The sequence below is a fragment of the Melanerpes formicivorus genome, unplaced genomic scaffold (genome assembly GCF_026170545.1).
Source record: "Melanerpes formicivorus ecotype bairdi unplaced genomic scaffold, bMelFor1.0.p_v2 SCAF_105, whole genome shotgun sequence".
In the NCBI taxonomy this organism is placed as follows: Eukaryota; Metazoa; Chordata; class Aves; order Piciformes; family Picidae; genus Melanerpes; species Melanerpes formicivorus.
In genome coordinates this window covers 765663-784718 of record NW_027142457.1, presented here as the reverse complement: position 1 = coordinate 784718, position 19056 = coordinate 765663, and the positions used below count along the sequence as shown (strand labels likewise).

The 19056-nt window shown below is 44.8% G+C and overlaps 1 protein-coding gene across 2 annotated transcripts in view; it reads left to right on the top strand.

The window, feature by feature from the left end:
• ATP6V1H (ATPase H+ transporting V1 subunit H) overlaps positions 1-19056 on the top strand; it is a 32972-nt gene that overhangs the window by 6047 nt on the left and 7869 nt on the right. Inside the window, exons 4-11 of one of the 2 annotated variants that reach the window (XM_068166694.1) lie at positions 2044-2133; positions 5876-5989; positions 7471-7575; positions 8746-8799; positions 11887-11984; positions 13774-13966; positions 17562-17740; positions 18615-18740. In XM_068166694.1, the coding sequence (XP_068022795.1) occupies positions 2044-2133; positions 5876-5989; positions 7471-7575; positions 8746-8799; positions 11887-11984; positions 13774-13966; positions 17562-17740; positions 18615-18740 (959 nt within the window). The remainder of the gene's footprint in view (positions 1-2043; positions 2134-5875; positions 5990-7470; positions 7576-8745; positions 8800-11886; positions 11985-13773; positions 13967-17561; positions 17741-18614; positions 18741-19056) is intronic. The other variant, XM_068166695.1, reaches the window with a different exon arrangement.

Genomic DNA, 19056 nt, shown 5'->3' with positions numbered 1-19056 from the left:
GCATCCTGGGGAGGAGGGTGGAGGGGTTTGTACCCAATCTATTCTGTTGTTGCCTGCATACAGTTAAGATGCTATGGGGAAAGAATACAATTTGCCATTATGATTATTTTTCCCCACACACACACATAGGCTGGCCATTCTTCTTAAAAACCTATTAAGTAATTAAATGTCATCTGACTGACTTGTGTGGGCTACTGCCAGTGTGATTTTTCACTTGGCTAGCTGAACAATTGTAATGTAGTTCCAGCAACAGAGTCCCCTGAGTGCTGCTTAGGTGTCTAGTGTCATGTTAGGCATGGTAAGAGATGAGATACCTGCACTGGACCTGAGCTGATAGGAGATTGGTGGATGGCCCTGCTATGTGTGATAGATCATAATTTGCATGGTGACAAAAGCATAAATGGTGAACACCATGTGCCACAGCATAATCAGTCTGGCAGTTCAAACCTCCATTGTGCTTTCAGTTGACTGGTGAAGAGGAAGGAGGAAGTGTGAAAAAACAGTGTTGTGACTATTACTTGTTACTGAGCCTCTAGAGTAGAGTTGTTCAGGAGGCAGAAGATGGAACAAAGATTTGTCTACACTGTATAGCATGGAACAGGTGACATAGAATAGAATAAACCAGGTTGGAAGAGACCTTCAACATCATCATGTCCAACCTATCATCCAACACCACCCAACCAACTAATCCATGTAACCAAGCACCCTGTCAAGTCTCCTCCTGAACACCTCCAGTGACGGCGACTCCACCACCTCCTCGGGCAGCCCATTCCAATGGGCAATCACTCTCTCTGTGTAAAACTTCCTCCTGACCTCCAGCCTAAACCTCCCCTGGTGCAGCCTGAGACTGTGTCCTCTTGTTCTGGTACTGGTTGCCTGGGAGAAGAGACCAACCTCTGCCTGTCTACAACCTCCCTTCAGGTAGTTGTAGACAGCAATAAGGTCACTCCTGAGTTTCCTCCTCTCCAGGCTAAGCAGCCCCAGCTCCCTCAGCCTCTCCTCACAGGGCTGTGTTCCAAGCCCCTCACCAACTTCGTTGCCCTTCTCTGGACTCGTTCCAGCAACTCAACCTCCTTCCTAAACTGAAGGGCCCAGAACTGGACACAGTACTCAAGGTGTGGCCTAACCAGTGCAGTGCACAGGGGCAGAATGACCTCCCTGCTCCTGCTGGCCACACTGTTGCTGATGCAGGCCAGGATGCCATTGGCCCTCCTGGCCACCTGGGCACACTGCAGGCTCATGTTCAGCCTACCATCAACCAGCACCCCCAGGTCCCTCTCTGCCTGACTGCTCTCAGCCACTCTGACCCCAGCCTGCAGCACTGCATGGGGTTGTTGTGGCCTATGTGCAGAACCTGGCACTTGGATGTGTTCAATCTACTGTTGTTGGATTCTGTCCAGCCTGTTGAGGTCCCTCTGCAGAGCCTCTCTACCCTCCAGCAGATCAACTCCTGTCCCCAGCTTGGTGTTGTCAGCAAATTTACTGATGATGGACTCAATGCCCTCATCCAGATCATCAACAAAGATGTTAGAGAGGATGGGGCCCAGCACTGATCCCTAGGGGACTCCACTACTGACTGGCCTCCAGCTGGCTGTGGCACCATTCACCACCACTCTCTGGGCTCGGCCCTCCAGCCAGTTCCTAACCCAGTGCAGTGTGCTCCTGTCCAAGCCATGGGCTGACCCCTGCTGAAATGTTCTTATACTGTGTCCATGTTTGCTGTGGTTTTGTCAGTTTATTGGTGGGGAAAAAAAAACCCACACTGATGGAGACTTCCTCATCAGTCATTCAACAAAACACCTTGCTGACTTTCACTGCTGACTGTTATGGCATTTGAAAGCCACGAAACAAATTGTGAAGGGTGACAGAAAATTTTCTTTGTAGTATGCCAAATGTCTTCATCTCTTACTGCAGTAGAATAAGATGTTGGGATGCTCAATGCTTGTGTAAGACATAACTGTGAATTAGTGAAGCCCTGGCTGCTATCATCAGGACTGAAGACAATTGCTAATACTAATTTCAGTATCTCTCTTATTTTTCCAGTGTGCTAAAACATTTATAAACTTGATGACTCATATCTCCAAGGAACAGACAGTGCAGTACATTCTGACAATGGTGGATGATATGCTGCAAGTAGGTCAATAATCTCTCCTGGTTTTAAGTATTTAAATGCATGTTTGAGTGTTTTCTAACCCTGACTCAGAGATTGCATTGGGTTGGAAGGGACCTTCAAAAGTCACCTTGTCCAACTCCTGCTGTGAGCAGGGACACCTCCAACTAGGTCAGGCTGCCCAGGGCCACATCAAAGTGTGGTCTTGACTGTCTCCAGGGATGGGGCCTTAATTCAGGTGTTTGTCAAAGTGTATTCAAAATATGCTTTGAAATACTCAGTTCTTGTCTTCAGAAATGAAATGCTTGACCTAAAGTTGGATGGGTGACTTAGCCTTGTATATCTGTGTTCATGTTCTGGAAGTACTTGGTGCACAGGGTATCTTTGCTTTTCAATGAAATGGATGCCTCTTTCACTTCAGAAGTTTAGCTTCAGTGGCTGAAAGGCTGCTCTGGTTTTTGCAGTTCTCTGTGTGATGTCATTATTCAGGGCTATCCTGCTGCTGGCATAAAGGGCTTGTGTGCAAGCATCTGTATGTCCTCATTCCAGGGCTTCCTAACCCTCTGTGTCTCCACTAGACAAGGCTGAAATGGGACTTAGATGTTCTTTTGGTCATGTGCATGTGGTAGAACATGGTTTATGAACATGGTTTATGATGCCTTATGAACCCTTGGTTGCACATGCTCAAAGTGTCTGGTTGTCAGAAAGCAGCACTGAGTCTCAGGTTGAGCTTCATGCAGGCTGCATGGACAGAAGAATCCACACCAGTGGGTGTGAAGTCTCCTGTCTTTGCTTAAGTAGTCTTAATTCAGTACCTGCAAAGATTTTAAGTGAGAGAGTGCTGAAGGATTCAGTCTGTCATGGTGCCACTCATTCTTTCAGTGAAGTTGTTTTGAGCAGGGATGCTTGCTGCTGTTCCATGAGATAAAGAATATTTGCAGCCTAGTTTTGGTGACTGAAGCTTACAGCAACTGCTGTAGGCAACAGTAGCCATCTCTTGTCTGTGTTGATAATGACTGTCTGTGGTTCTTCTGTTGTCTTTTGATGCTTTCCTTGTGAGGTTCTAAAAATCACATCAACTGTCTGGAGCACCCCAGGAGCCTACCTGGGTGTCCAGGGTTGCTCCATCAGTTGTACTTATGGACTTGATCATCGTTTTAAGATAGATTTCTTTCGGTGGCTGGAAGAAGTGAGGTGAATGTGATTGCCTCACCAAAATATCACCATTCTGCTTATTCCTGAAGGTGGAGAGTGTTTGCATACTGGAGGAAATGTTAGCATTCCCTGGGGAAACGTTTCTTACTCCATTTATATGATAAGTACTTGGAACAGTTTCTCTGGGTTAATGACCTTGTCACACTGCACAGCCTGTTGCCTGTGAAATCCTTAAGAACCTGCACTGTAGGTGGTGCAGGCAGCAGTACCACCTGAGTGAGCTGTATTAGGCTTTGACAGAAGTGGCAGATGCTAAATTATTCAACTGTTGATGTGAGATCTTCAGGATTTCCTCTTTGTGGGGGTAGTCAGTAGCTGCCTTGCATGGTGCAGCACTGGGCTGTTCCAGGCAGCTCTCTGCTCCTTCCCTCTTGTCTTTAGCCAGAGCAGTTTTCTGACTGGCAGCCTGTTGGAGTTATTTCAGCTTTTCTGCTTCCAGACCTGTCTCTTCCTTAGCTGTGTTGTAAACTGAACTCCTTGATGTAGTTATTTTTGCTCTTTTTAGCCAGGCTGTGCAGCACAAGTGTGGCTGCTAACAGTGATTTGATTGAGCTGCCGTTTTTCATCAAGCCCATCCTCACAGAGCAGAGGCTCTCCACCAAGGCACTGTGTTCCTGACATCTTACCTTAAAATTCTATTTCACAGACTGAACAAAAATTTTTATGAGGATTTTTGAGTGCTTTTTGACCTGTTCCTTCTGGAGCACTAATCACTGTCAAGGGCTGTGGCTGTCAGACAGCTAGTGACACTTGACCTTCCCAGTCGGTGATCAGGACAGGAATTTTCAGCCTGTGTTTGTGCAGTAATTTTTGTACTTTTGATGAAATCTGATGCTTAGTAAGATGCCACTGTTTGGATCATAGGTACATCTTGTACTTAATGGATCATATAGAATAGACCAGGTTGGAAGAGACCTTTGAGATCATCAAGTCCAACCTATCATCCAACACCATCTAATCAACTAAACCATGGCACCAAGCACCCCAGCCAGTCTCTTCTTAAACACTTCCCAGTGATGGTGACTCCACCACCTCCTTGGCAGCCTATTCCAATGGCCAATCACTCTCTATGAAGAACTTCCTAAACCTCCCCTGGTGTAGCTTGAGACTGTGTCCTCTTGTTCTAGTGCTGGTTGCCTGGGAGAAGAGACCAACCCCCACCTGGCTCCAACCTCCCTTCAGGTAGTTGTAGAGAGCAATAAGGTCTCTGAGCCTCCTCTTCTCCAGGCTAAGCAACCCTGGCTCACTCAGCCTCTCCTCATAGGGCTTGTGTTCCAAACCCCTCCCCAGCTTTGTTGCCCTTCTCTAGACACTTCCAGCAACTCAACATCTTTCCTAAACTGAGGGGCCCAGAACTGGCCATAGTACACAAGGTGTGGCCTAACCAGTGCTGAGTACAGGGGCAGATCCCAGCAAGCAAGCTTGCCTGGCTGAGTCTTGGTCCATGCTGTTAATAACAGGGTGCTGAATTGATGGAGGAAGGCCCTTCAGCTAGGGGAGCTGGGAATTGAAAATCACTGAGTAGTGGAGACTGAGGTAGTGTTCTCATGAGACTTTCCCAGTTGCAGAGGTTCAGACAGTTTTGCATTCCTTGCTAGGAGGTGTGTACTTGGTTGTAGTAGGTTGACTTGGGAAGAGATCTCTTTAAAATAAAAGCTGATGATCCACCAGGCTCCAAAGTATATGGAAATGCTGAGGAAAAGGCAAGAATCCAGGTATTGCCTTCTCTGGAAGACTATCTGTATTCTGTGCTACTAGGGAATAGAATAGACCAGGTTGGAAGAGACCTTCAAGATCATTGCATCCAACCCATCAACCAATCCAACCCACCTAAACAAATTTTTGCATGGCCTTTTACCTAGTCTCTTTTGAGGAGTGGCAACAGCTGCTTTTCATAATGGTTATTAGGTGGAATGCTCAAAGAAACTGTACACAAAGCCCAGGTTCAGGTACTTGGTTCAGTCTAGAAGCCCAGGAAAACAGAATTCTGGTGGCTGTGTCCTCTCCTGGGTATGCAGGTTGCTACTGAATCAGTTGCAGCCTCATCTGGGAGAGAAGAGCTCTCTTCCTCTGGAGAGACAGGGCTAGCTTAACTCTCCAGAATGACTTTTTGAACAGCAGGCTTTTGTGTGAGCATAGCAATACATGGAAGATGGTATGTGGGGCTTCATTCAAGCAGAATGGATTGGCTGATTGGTTCCTCTGGAAAATGACAGCAGTTAGCTCGCCTCTCATTTCTCCTTTCAGTTGCTCGAAAGGATGCATCCATTTTGACTTCAGGGAGTGCTGAGATCTGAGATGCAATTTATTGTTTCAAAGCTGTTTTTCTCTGCCCACCCAAATCACGAACCTTAGTGTTGGGAGTGCTGAAATGAGCCTTAATGTGGGGAGCGCTGAAATGATCCACGCTAACTGCCGAACTGAGCAATTTCCATGGGCTCTTACAAGCCAGGCTACCCTCTGCTGATGTATGCCAGAGGAGCAAATAACTGCTTTCTGTCCAACCCTTTTGCAAGTCTGTCAGCTTTCCCATTCTCCCAATCTTTACAGGAGAACCATCAGCGTGTTTCTATCTTCTTTGATTATGCAAAACGTGGTAAGAACACTGCATGGTCCTACTTCCTGCCCATGCTGAACCGACAAGATCTCTTCACTGTGCATATGGTGAGTTTGGAATGAACCTCTCACTGAAAAGGGGGGAAAAAAAAAATGCTGCCTTGAGTTTTCCTTAGGAGACTTAGAGTTTGAAGCTGAATTACTGCCTGGACTGGAAAGTTTTCCTCTTGCAATCTAGATGAGTCAGTCGTGATAAAAGCTTCACTTAACCATGCCTTAGAAAATCAAAGAATCACTCAGGTTGGAAAAGACCCCAGGGATCAAGTCCAGCCATTCACTCTACTCTACAGTGTTGACTCCTAAGCCATAAGAAGGACATTGAAACACTTGAACATGTCCAGATAAGGGCAACAAGGCTGGGGAGAGGCCTTGAGCCCAACCCTGTGAGGAGAGGCTGAGGGAGCTGGGATTGTTTAGCCTGGAGAAGAGGAGGCTTAGGGGTGACCTCATTGCCCTCTACAACTACCTGAAAGGTGGTTGTAGCTGGGAAGGGGTTGGTCTCTTCTCCCAAGCAACCAGCACCAGAACAAGAGGACACAGTCTCAAGCTGCGCCAGGGGAGGTTTAGACTTGAGGTGAGGAGAAAGTTCTTCACTGAGCGAGTCGATCGTCATTGGAGTGCACTGCCCAGGGAGGTGATGGAGTCACCATCCCTGGAGGCATTCAAGAGGGGATTGGATGTGGCACTTGGTGCCATGGTCTAGTCATGGGGCCTGTGTTGATAGGTTGGACTTGATGATCCTCGAGGTCTCTTCCAACCTTAGTCATACTGTGATACTGTGATATCCCCCAAGCATCACATCTAAACAACCTTTAGACACAGCCACCTCCCTGGGCAGCCCACTGCAATGCCTGACCACTCTTTCTGGGAAAAGATGACTTTTCCTAATGTCACAGAATCACCAAGGTTAGAAGAGACCTCAAAGATCATCAAGTCCAACCTGTCACCTAAACCTCACCTGTTGCAGTTTGAGACCATTTCCTCTTGTTCTATTGCTAGTTACCTGTGAGAAGAGACCAGCAGCAACCTCTCTACAACCTCCTTTCAGGTAGTTGTAGAGAGCAATGAGGTCTCCCCTTAGCCTCCTCTTCCTCAAACTAAACAATCAGCTCCTTCAGTCACTCTTCATAAGATTTATTCTTCACCAGCTTTGTTGCTCTCCAGCACCAGAAAGAAAAGTGACACTACTTATTTACCCTGTTTTCTTTTTTTGGGGGGAGGGAGATTAGAACAGGATTCAAAGGCTCAGAAAAGCAGGAATTTTAGAACCAAGCACAGTAAGACATAACTAGGAAGAGAGCTTTTTATCACAACTGCCAGTCAGTAGATCAGTTAGGGGAGGTAGAAGCTGAACAGACACAATTACTAGGCATGAAGGGATCCCTGTATATAAAACCAGGTAGGTTTCTGTACAGGGCCATCTTTTGTCTGCAGTTGGTGTCCAGAGCTTGCAGGACACCTCCCTGAATCCTGAAATGGCTGTGATTGTGAGGTGGGCTTTTCTCAATCTGATTTGCATTCTTTTTCAGGCAGCAAGAATTATTGCCAAACTGGCTGCTTGGGGGAGGGAGCTTATGGAAGGCAGTGACTTGAATTACTACTTCAACTGGATTAAAACTCAGCTCAGTTCACAGGTAAAATAAAAACCAAGCACCTACTTCTGTTTCTAAACATGGCAGTGACTTAGGAAACTTTGTTCAAGGATATTCAAGCCAGCTGTAGTTTTGTTTGTTCTCTTTGGCTTTTAAAGTGAAATTTTACCTCTGTAGCTTTTAAAGCTAAGTATCTTTTATTCAAGCATGTGAAATACTAAGCTTTATTTCCTCTTCTAGCCCTTGAAATGTGCATGATAAAAAATAAGCCTTTTTGTCTTGTTGCTCCTTAACATTTTGTTTGTTTGGGGCTTGTTTTTTTTGGACACTAAAATGATTTGAAGAGGGATTTCAGTTTTGTTTCCCTGGGTGGTTTTGTTTCTCAGCACTTGTTGCTGGGAATAAAAACCCTGGGGGGAGAAGGAAGTGACTGTCAAAACTTTTTTGCACCACATCATTGGAGTCAAAAGCTTTTCTATTGTAGTCCTGTCTGAAACTAAATACATCCTTAGTTATTTGGACAGCATTTTGATGATATGAGCCCAGTAGAAGCTCACTTACTTCTGGCTTGTCCTTCACAGGTGAATTGTTCTCCCATGTATTAATTATTGGAGTTTTTTCTTCTCTTCAATCCTTAGCAAACCCCAGTGACATTTTTCATTCTCTCTGTAGCTGAAGTCGACCCTGGAGAGGAGAGAAACAAATTTTGGGTGGTTTTTTTGTTTCTTGTGGCTTGTGTTTGAGGTTTTTGTGGTGGTGGTTGGGTTTTTTGGTTATTGTGGGGGGGTTTTGCTCTCTTTTTGTGTGGTTTTTGGTTTGCTTTAATCTGGCTTTGTGGTTGGTTTTTCACCTGGAGGAAGAATCTTAAAGTTGTAGTTTACTTCAGGAAGATTCCAGAGAAGTTTTCATAATCTAAGATGAAGATGGATGAAGGTCTTGAGTAAATCCACACTTAAAAAAATGAGAAGCAAAAAGATAAGGTTAAATCTTCCTGTACCAGGATCAGCTTCAAGCATATTCTGCTAGATATGATGGTGTGGGGGAAATAAACAGCATATATTATCACAACATATTGAGCAGGAAGAGTATCTAATAGCTTCTTGATCTTTTGTTTCTGTGTCTGGAGAGATGGGGGAATTGAAAGGAACTTGCTGACAAGGGTCTGAAAGGGTGGAGGGCAGCTCTGATCTTAACTGTTTCTTTTTGTGGTAGAAACTGCGTGGTGCAGGGGGTTCTGTGGAAGCAGGAGCAGTCTCCACGAGTGATGTGAGTAGAGCTTTGAAATCCGTCCATGTGCCGTTGTGAGCAGGTGCTGGCCACTGCTGGGGTTAAGGGGCGGAGGCGTTGGGGTGTGGGTGATGGGAAGCGCCTGGAGGCACAACTGTTGGACAGCGAAGTGCCAGGCGGTGGCGCCAAGAAACAAAAGGAGCTTCAAACCACCGGCTCCACAGAAAATGCTGCCGATGGAAGGATGCATTTGATAAGCTGGTTTGGGTTGTTGAAGCTGAAGATGTAGCTAGGATTCTCTGTTAAAACTTGAGTTAGTATTTGAACAGTACTGTCTGTTTAGCACTGAACTACCAGAAACCAGAGACTAAGAAGCTTTTGGTTCTTATGGTGTGCAGAACTTGGGGCACATCAGATATTACAGCTAATGCTACCCCTCACTTCTGTAGCATGAAATTACAAGAGTCCTTTCAAAGCTGTGAGCTTTTCATGTCTGTGAATAGCTTGAATTCAGGGGGAAATGCATTGTCCTCTTTGCATCAATAGTTACATTGCTGGGGTGTTAGTAGATTGAAAGAGATTCTCCTCCCCCTCCACTCTGCCCTGGTCAGGCTGTTTCTGGAGTATTGTGTCCAGTTTTGGGCCCCACAGTTCAAGGAGGATCTCAGGGAACTGCTTGAATGAGTCCAGCTCAGAACCACAGAGATGCTGAAGGGCGTGGAACATCTCCCTTGTGAGAAAAGCCTCTTAAACTAACACCTGACTGAGGTTTAAAATACAAAAGATGAGGAAGTGCTTTTCATGACCATGGATAGGGTTTGGAATTGTGGTCTGAGCACAGAAGCTGAACTCTGAGTCTTTCATGTGCAGTTGTGTGTGCCACATGCTGGTGGTTAGGCAGGCAGCCCTTGGTCTTGCAGCCTTGAAAGAGTAAATGGTTGTACAGCACACACTACCACTTGCATGGAGCTGTGAGCTCTGCTGACTTGCCTAGAAATCTGTATTCAGTGTACTGTAGTAGTGCATGAATGTACTGCACCACTGCAGGCTCCAAAGCAGCAGGACTGCAAGTCCAGAAGTGTTGTAAGGATAATTAAGTTGGCTGATATTGTCTTGACTTCATTAGCAGTCTGATTTCAGATCTAGTTAGTGCAGGATTTCCAGGCAGATCCTAACTAATTTATTTCAGAGTAAATTAGAGATGCAGGAAATGAGGGCTGGGATTTATTCTGAAATGTCACTTACAGTAGTGTTAGAGGAGAATGCTTCTGTGACAGACTTGAAAAAAAGAGCCAAGTTCAGTAGCATCCAGGCTGGTGGTGTAGATAAATTCATCCATTTGAGGTGGGAGGGCTGTCTGGCTGTTGTTTGCATGGTGTATGTGTGTGTGTGTGTGTGAATACCTACCCAGGGAAATGAATATTCTCTATAATCATTTGGGTCTTGACATTCAGACTCAGTTTTTATGTCAAGGTCTTAATCTCTGGTGAGAAACAGAGAATAATTCATCTTTATCTCGAATTCTGTTCCTTGTCTCTTTCTCTTCTCATGTGGCACTGTCTGAATTCTTCCCTCAGTTAAATGTTTGAGGAGTTTGACATTGTATTTTGTGAGTGATCTACCCCACAAGACTTAGTAAAGAAAAAGGCTTAGAGACAAAACCTCCCAACACTTTATCTTCACTAATACTCAGATATGTTGCTAATAATGCCAGAAGCTGAGCAAGAGAGGGGAAAAATAATCCCTCCTGTTGTACCTTGGGATCTTTGTGTTGCTGTAGTGGGAGGGCCAGTGGGTTGACCAAGTTCCATTTTGGAACCTGCAGCCCATCTTCTGAACAGAAACATAGAAAGCAGATGCTTTTAGAGATGAAAAGCTGTTTAATGATTCTTTGTGGCTGTTCCTGTAGGGTGAAAATAGAATTCAGTGGTGTATCTGTCAACATTTTCCTGATGGGAAAGTTTTAGTCTTAATGTTCTTTACTGTGCTAAACTTGCAGTGAAGAGAAGACAAAGGCTAAAATGTAAAGCTAAACTTTGGGGCTGATTTTGTCTACTTGGTTTTTCTAACAGTGTCTTTTGTGTCAGTGTACATCCCATTGTGATAAGCATGGTACTTCTGTGGCACACTCTGGTGTCCCCACCATAGGAACTGCTGGAGCAGGTTCAGAGGAGGGCCACCAAGATGATCAGAGGGCTGGAGAGCCTCCCCTATGGGGACAGGCTGAGAGAGTTGGGGCTGTTCAGCCTGCAGAAAAGAAGGCTTCAGGGAGATTTTTATAGCAGCCTTCCAGTACCTGAAGGGGGCCTGCAAGAAAGCCAGGAAGGGACTTTTTACAAGGGCATGTAGGGAGAGGTAAGAGGGAAAGGATTGAAGCTTGTGAATGGGAGATGTAGACTGGAGATGGGGAGGAAAATGTTTAGAGTAAGGTTGGTGAGACACTGGAACAGGTTGCCCAGGGAGGCTGTGGATGCCCCCTCCCTGGAGGTGTTCAAGGCCAGGTTGGATGAGGCCTTGAGTGACCTGGTCTCTTGGAAGGTATCCCTGCCCATGACAGGGGGCTGGAACTGGGTGACCTTTAAGGTCCTTTCCAACCTAAACCATTCTATAGATGTATGAAAATACAAAATTGTGAGGACACCACTGCTGCTTTGAGTTGGAGGATGGCAATGGGAAGAGGCTGGACCCAAGAATGCATTACCTTTTTTTTACTGTCACCTCTGGCAAAGTTCCTTGTACTTGGTAACCAGTTGGCTGATTTATTTAGCAAAGCTTGCTCAACACAATGAGAATCGATGGTGTGGATGAAGTACTCTGGCAGTTTAATCCAACAGAAGACAGCCTTAATTCATAGCTGCCAAAAGGTGTCTTCAGGTGGGCTGTGAAAATCTGCTAAGACAATGCAAAGTGGTATCACATGCATGAGACTTCATTGCTGTTGAAAACTTCATTTATATTTTGCTTCCCACCTTCCTCCTTCAAATGTGGAGATACAAAGCCTCATGAGGGTGAGTGTCTTTGACTTGGGAGTGCTCCTGAAGGAAAGGATGCTAGGAAGAAGACTGAACTTGAGCACATACTACCTAACTCTTGTCAGTAAGCAGTGATCTGTTCTTTTTCACCCAGAGTTCCCAGTATGTCCAATGTGTTGCTGGATGTCTGCAGCTGATGCTCAGGGTCAATGAATATCGCTTTGCGTGGGTGGAAGCAGATGGAGTAAATTGGTGAGCATTTATTTCAGTTCATATTGGTATACCTGCACACACAATGACACATTCCCCAGTGAGCTCCTCTGCAACAGAGCTCTCTTGCAAAGGACAGCTGCTCTGTTTGAACACAAAACCTATTTGTTTTCAATCATGAATGCAGTCAGACCAATCAATTGAACTGGCAGATATAGGCACCAGCGTGGAGGCTTTAATGCTAATTTACTCTTCATGAAGAGCTGCTTAAATAAATACCTGAAGGGGAATATAGCCATTTGTCTAGCTGAAGGTGCTCTGTTTTTCACTTAGCAGGACAAGGACTAACAAAATGAGTTGCAGCTCATCTGCCTTGCCTTTCAGTTTGGAGTTTTTCTATCTGGAAATATTAGTGAAAGGAGAAACATTCTAGAGCTAAGCAAATTGTTGGTTTTTTCTACATATGGCTTCCAGTATGTTGTTGTTCTATCCAGATTCTCCTCATAAATAGCTCTGCTGGAGGCTAGGGTGTTGTCAGTCATCCTAGTTAAAAAGTGGCTGTCTACAAATCACTTTCTTGCCATGTGTGAGAGGCAGGGAACTGTACAATTTGCACTTGAAGGGGGGGGGGGGAAATATCCTTGTGCTCTGAAATGGAGGGAAGTCAAAAGCTGCCAGTGAGGTGAGAGTTCAGAAATGTTTGCATGTGGTAAGGGGACATGATCAAACCAAACTTTGTCACCAAGGAAGCTGTTTAATAAACTATTAAAACATTACAGTAAGGCTTGGTTTGAATTTGTCTTCATTCTGACAGCAGCGATCTTGAACATAGTTTGGGGTGTTTGGGTTTGGTTTTGGCGGTGTTTGTTCCATTTTAAATTGGGTGAGCTCACCTCAAATGGACTTGTAAATTGCTTCAGCTCAACAAAGCTTCTGCAGGATTTCTTCTTGGAGGTCCTTGTGATGCTGCCTCTCTGGTGGTGCTTTGTATTTATAAACAGTTTTCGAAGGACTCTCTTGTTAAATAGTGACTGTGTCAGCTCTTTTGGGGCACTCCTGTGGAGAGGAAACAAATTCCAGTTGTGTAGCTTTTGTTGAGTTTACTCCTTAGTTCTGAAGGAGTAGCTTCTGTGTTCTTCTGTTTCTCCTGCAATGACAAATCATGCCCTAAATGTGCTACTGGGAACAGTATTGTGGTGAACCTGGAGATGAGTGCAGTTCATGTTGGGAGAAGCTGCTCTGTAGCTGTAAGGCTAAGGAGGAAATGAGCTTTGTCCTTAAAGGATGGCTTTGTGAACGAGCTGCTTGTGCAATGATGAATACTGGTGCAGGACACTGAAGTGGGAATTGTATCCTCATCAACAACTTCCAGTGAATTCCTACTAACCATCTCTTTAGAATAGAATAAACCAGGTTGGAAGAGACCTTCAAGATCATCATGTCCAACCTATCATCCAACACCACCCAACCAACTAACCCATGCAACCAAGCACCCCATCAAGTCTCCTTCTGAACACCTCTAGTGATGGCAACTCCACCACCTCCCCAGGCAGCCCATTCCAATCACTCTCTCTGTGTAAAACTTCCTCCAGCCTAAACCTCCCCTGGCACAGCCTGAGACTGTGTCCTCTTGTTCTAGTACTGGCTGCCTGGGAGAAGAGACCAACCTCTGCCTGTCTACAGCCCCCCTTCAGGTAGTTGTAGACAGCAATAAGGTCACCCCTGAGTCTCCTCCAGGCTAAGCAACCCCAGCTTCCAATGTTTTGAGGTAGAGCAATACAATCTATGCAGTCATTTAAATATCTAATGTATGCTCTGTTCATTTTTTCAGTATCATGGGAGTCTTGAGCAACAAATGTGGCTTCCAGCTCCAGTATCAGATGATTTTCTGTGTGTGGCTGCTGGCATTCAGCCCTCAAATGTGTGAGTACCTCCGTCGGTACAACATCGTCCCTGTGCTGTCGGATATTCTTCAGGAATCTGTCAAGGAGAAAGTCACTAGGATCATCCTGGCAGCGTTTCGGGTGAGTGGCTGACTGCAGCTGTGCCAAGGGCTGGACAGCTGGGCAGGGAGACTTTTCATGAAATACAAGGACAGTGTGGAGTCTGGCATCTGGGACAGGACAACCGTATAGGCTGGGGACTCACCTGTTGGGTGAGTGTAGAGGAAAGGGACCTGGGGGTCCCAGTGGACAGAAGGATGACCATGAGCCAGCAGTGTACTCTCATGGCCATGAAGGCCCATTGCATCCTAGGGTGCATTAAAAGGGGTGTGGTTAGTAGGTCAAGAGAGCTTTTCCTCCCCCTTCACTCTGCTTTGGTGAGGCTGCATGTGGAATACTTCGTCCAGTTCTGGGCCCCTCATGTCAAGAAAGACCTCAGGAAACTACTTGAAAGAGTCCAGCAGAGAGCCACCAAGATGGAGTGAAACATTTCCCTGCTGAGGAAGGTCTGAGGGAGCTGGATCTCTTTAGCTTAGAGAAGAGGAGGCTGAGGAGTGACCTTGTTACGTTTATAGATGTGTGAAGGGTGAGTGTCAGGAGGATGGAGCCAGGCTCTGCTCAGTGGTGTCCAATGATAGGACAAGGGGCAGTGGGTACAAGCTGGAGCATAAGGAAAGCTGGAACATAAGGGACAACATTTTCAGTGTGAGGGTTACTGAGCATTGGAACAGGCTGCCCAGAGAGGAGGTTGAGTCTCCTTCTCTAGAGACATTCAAATAATTGTTTCTGCTTGGATTTTGTTTTGTGATTTGCAAAATGAGACAAAAATGAAGCCAAGGTCTTGTAATAAGTAAAACTAAGAAAGAATAAGACACTTCTGTTACAGGCTTTGGGGAAATTAACTTAGCTGTTTCCTTTCTCCAACATTAAAGCCTAGGGTTGGTGTGAAAATGAGGTTATAAACTGGCAGCCAGGATGTCATAGATTAGAAATTAGACATCAGAGCTGTGAATTCTGAAGCAAAATTGAAACAGGTAGCAGAGCCAAAGTAGCCCTTCCCTTATGAGGCCAGTTTATGGAGCTACAGATGAATTGCTTGGAGGATTAGGCTTGATGATTCCCTAAATCATCTCTGCTGTCAGTGCATTACTGAAGGTATGCCACAAGCCTTGACAAGTCACATATGTCTCTTTTGCTCCCCATTTGCTCCTCTTTGACATGTCTCATCTCTTTGGCAAGTTAATTGCCTGAAGTATGTAATGTAATCTCTCTCTCTCCAAAGCAAACTACTTAGAATCAATAACTTTCTTTAGCTATTGAAATGTGTGGTGTTTTTTTTTATCAGACTTTTTTGGTCTTTTGTTTCCTCCCTGTAATTAATTTTGTACCTTCATTTTCTGTTGTCACTTGGTGGTTTATTGATTAATTCTTAGTCAGTGTGTTCCTGTTTCTGCTTTTCTAACATAGCCTTTCTGTTCCACTAGAAAAAGCTTGAATATCTCAACAATGGTTTGAGCTGGATAATGATAGTATTTGGAGTGGCTTCCACATCTGCTTATGATTCTCTTACTTAGGAGCTCTTTGGAAACTTTGCCTGCTCCTTGAGCTTGGGTGTATTTTTGCCTGTTAAGAGCCCTGCTTTGTTCTTTTGCTCTCATTAGCACTTTCCACTCTGATTTTGCATTGCTTTCTGCAAATTACCTTTTACTTCTCACTTCTCTTACTGAAATAGAAGTGGTTTGGGCTGGGTTTTTTTGCACATTAGAGCTAATTTACTGTGCCATTAAAAGGGGTAATGTGGCTGATTTCCAGTGTGCAAGTCATAGCACTGATTTGCAGTGCCCTTCCTTCCCAACACCATGCCTGATATTCATTGAATTCATAGGGTGAGGATGGAAAGGACCTTGAAGATCATCTAGTTCCACCCCTCCTGCTATGGAGTGGGACACCCTCCATTGGATTTTAGGGATCTTAAATGTAATGGCTGTGTAGCATGAATGTGAGGGATGCAGTCACATTGCCTTTGTATGGTTTCATTGCTTGTATCTGGTAGTTCAGGCTGATTTGTGTGGACACATGTTCTGTTTATTAAGAACTTTTGTGTTTTATATGAAACTCATGTTTTCAGCTTTATCAGAAAGTGCAGGTGGCTAGCTCTGATTGAACAACATAATTTGAAGCTAATTAAATTGAGTAGAAGTGTAATGAGCAAATGACATTGGAACTTGACTGTTACATTCTGTGCTTGTAGTTCCAGTCTTACCAACAAGCTTCTGTTGGAGTAAAAAATGTCTAGTTGGAGTATTCCCAAATACAGAAGCAGCTGATCCCATCCAGATGGTAACTCTTGAGTTGGAAAGATGACTTCAGGCTTTTTTGCTGTGTGGGGTTGTTTTTTGGTTTGGTTGGGGTTTTTTGATACTTTCTTTGTTTAAGGCTTTCATTGCTACCCAAAGCTAAAAGCATGTGTAGAGACAGAGCAAGGGGGAATGGTTTGATGCTGAGGGAGAGTAGGTTCAGACTGGATCTCAAGAAGAAGCTCTTCAGTATGAGGGTGATGAGACTCTGGAACAGGTTGCCCAGGGAGGTTGTGGTTGCCCCCCTCCCTGGAGGTGTTGAAGGCCAGGTTGGATGAGGCCTTGAGCAGCCAAGTCTAGTTGAGAGGTGTCCCTGCCCATGGCGCAGAGGGTGAAGTGGGTCATCTCTAAGGTCCCTTCCAACCTAAGCCGTTCTATGACAACCTCTAATAAAGGGCAGGCTTTTTTTTGGCATAGTCTTTGTAGTCAGTCTGAATTGATGTGAAAAATTATCAGAGCAGGTAAATTAATACTTTCTGGTGTTGCCATCTAAGAGGAAAATGGTCTAAGTGACCTGAGATCAGACACAGTGGTGAGTGTGTTTTTCAGCACCTCTACCTTGCAAAACAAAGGTTTGGTTGTTTTGGTTTAGTTTGGTCTTTTTTGTTTGGTTGGGTTTTATTCTTCACATGCTGTAGTGACAGATATGAATGCTCCTCCTGTGTAGTAAGAATCACAGAATCACCAAGGTTGGAAGAGACCTAAAAGATCATCAAGCCCAACCTGTCCCCACAGACCTCATGTCTAAACCATGGCACCAAGTGCCACGTCCAAGGCTGGTCTTGGTCAATTTGTTACTAAATGTAGGTGTAAAGCAGCCACTGCTTTACACAACTACCTTAAGGGAGGTTGTAGCCAGGTGGGGGTTGGTCTCTTCTGCCAGGCAACCAGCACAACAGGACACAGTCTCAAGCTGCACCAGGGGAGGTTTAGGCTGGATGTTAGGAGGAAGTTCTACACAGAGAGAGTGATTGGCCATTGGAATGTGCTGCCCAGGGAGGTGGTGGAGTCACCATCACTGGAGGTATTCAGGAGGAGACTTGATAGGGTGCTTGGTTGCATGGTTTAATTGATTAGGTGGTGTTGGATGATAGGTTGGACACGATGATCTTGAAGGTCTCTTCCAAGCTGGTTTGCTCTGTTCTATTCACTGGGTGCTAGACTCATACTTGACTCTTATTTGAGAGGTTATTTTGGGAAGTGGTCAGTTCTGTCACTTAGTAAACTAAAAAGTGACATTAGGAGTGTTTTTTTTTAAACACCCTTTGTTTCAGTCACCTCTTATTAAACAACATAAATGCATTTTTTTCCTTCCCTAGAATTTGTTAGAGAAGTCCACTGAGAGGGAAACTCGCCAAGAATATGCTCTTGCCATGATTCAGTGTAAAGTTCTAAAGCAGCTGGAGAATTTGGATCAGCAGAAATACGATGATGAAGACATAAGTGAAGACATCAAGTTTCTACTGGACAAGCTTGGTGAGAGCGTGCAGGACCTTAGGTATGCTTTGCAGTGTGAACTTCAGAAAAATGGAACTACATCAAGATTGGTGATAGACCTTTTATAAAGCTCAATAACAGACAGAATTGAGATGTAAATGCTAGGGAAGGAGGTAGACTCTGCAGAGATGCTGGTTGTATAGAAAAGTTTCCTATTGAGCCTTTCCTCAGGACTTTTTCTTCCTGCTCCCTTTTTCCTTCCCAACCATTTTTTTTCTCCCCAGCCTCCTTTTTCATTTGGATCTCAACCCAGATTTCCCTTTGCCCTTCTTCTATTTCCTTGACAAGGTCATATTACAAATCCACTTCTGGATGTGTGAGTGTTTTGCAACTGATAAATTGTTAAAGGACTTCAGAGCCATCTTCTAGGAGTTCTCTAAGCTGGAGACTCCCTGGTTAGAATACAGTTTGTTGTGCAGATGAGCTCAAATTCTGAAGTGCTCTTGCCCTTGTGTGTTAGTTCTTTCCTTATGTTAGCTTTTGCTCTTGTGTGTAAATTGAACTGAGTATTGGGGTTCACCTCAAACTGGGATGAAAGGCAAGGACTGAGCTTGGTGGGGGAAGTTGAAACCTGGGAAAACAGCCAAGTAAAATCCCAAATGCTGTGGTTGTGTAGTTGGGGGTTTTTTCTTCCTTCCCCCCCGCCCAGGAATTGTTTTGGGTGGATGGAGGGGTGTGTTTGAAAACAGAATTTTCTCTTCCTTCTCATACCTTTCCTCTGAGCCAGTTCTCATGCTCACAGAGAGGCTCGGCATCCAAACATTGACAGCAAGTCGTCCTCCAGCTTTGTTTTGCTAGGGGCAGGCTTTGGCAGATGATTCACACCATCCATGGGAGCTTACCCAATGTTCCATCTAGGGTTTTTTGTGTTGCAGCTCCTTTGATGAATACAGTTCTGAGCTCAAGTCAGGAAGGCTGGAGTGGAGTCCTGTACACAAGTCTGAGAAGTTTTGGCGGGAGAATGCTGTGAGACTGAACGAGAAGAATTATGAACTACTCAAGTGAGTTGTCAGAGTCCTGAGCATCACAATCCATTTTCTGTGTTGAACTGAACCTGTCTCTAATACAGGTTTAATACTTCATCACAAAGTAATGCCTGGAATGAAAGCAAGTCAGAACATCTTGCCTTTTTTAGCCTGTATGGTCCTTACTTGTGTATGGTTCATTCTGTTCAAAGGCAGACTTGTTTATTTGCTTTTACTGGTCAAGATGTATTGATGATGGTGACAGGCAGGATGTCTAGCTGAACTTGCATGCAGATTTTTGCTGGTGACTCTCTTCATGCTTTCACTTGAGAAACAGCTTGATCAATTGATG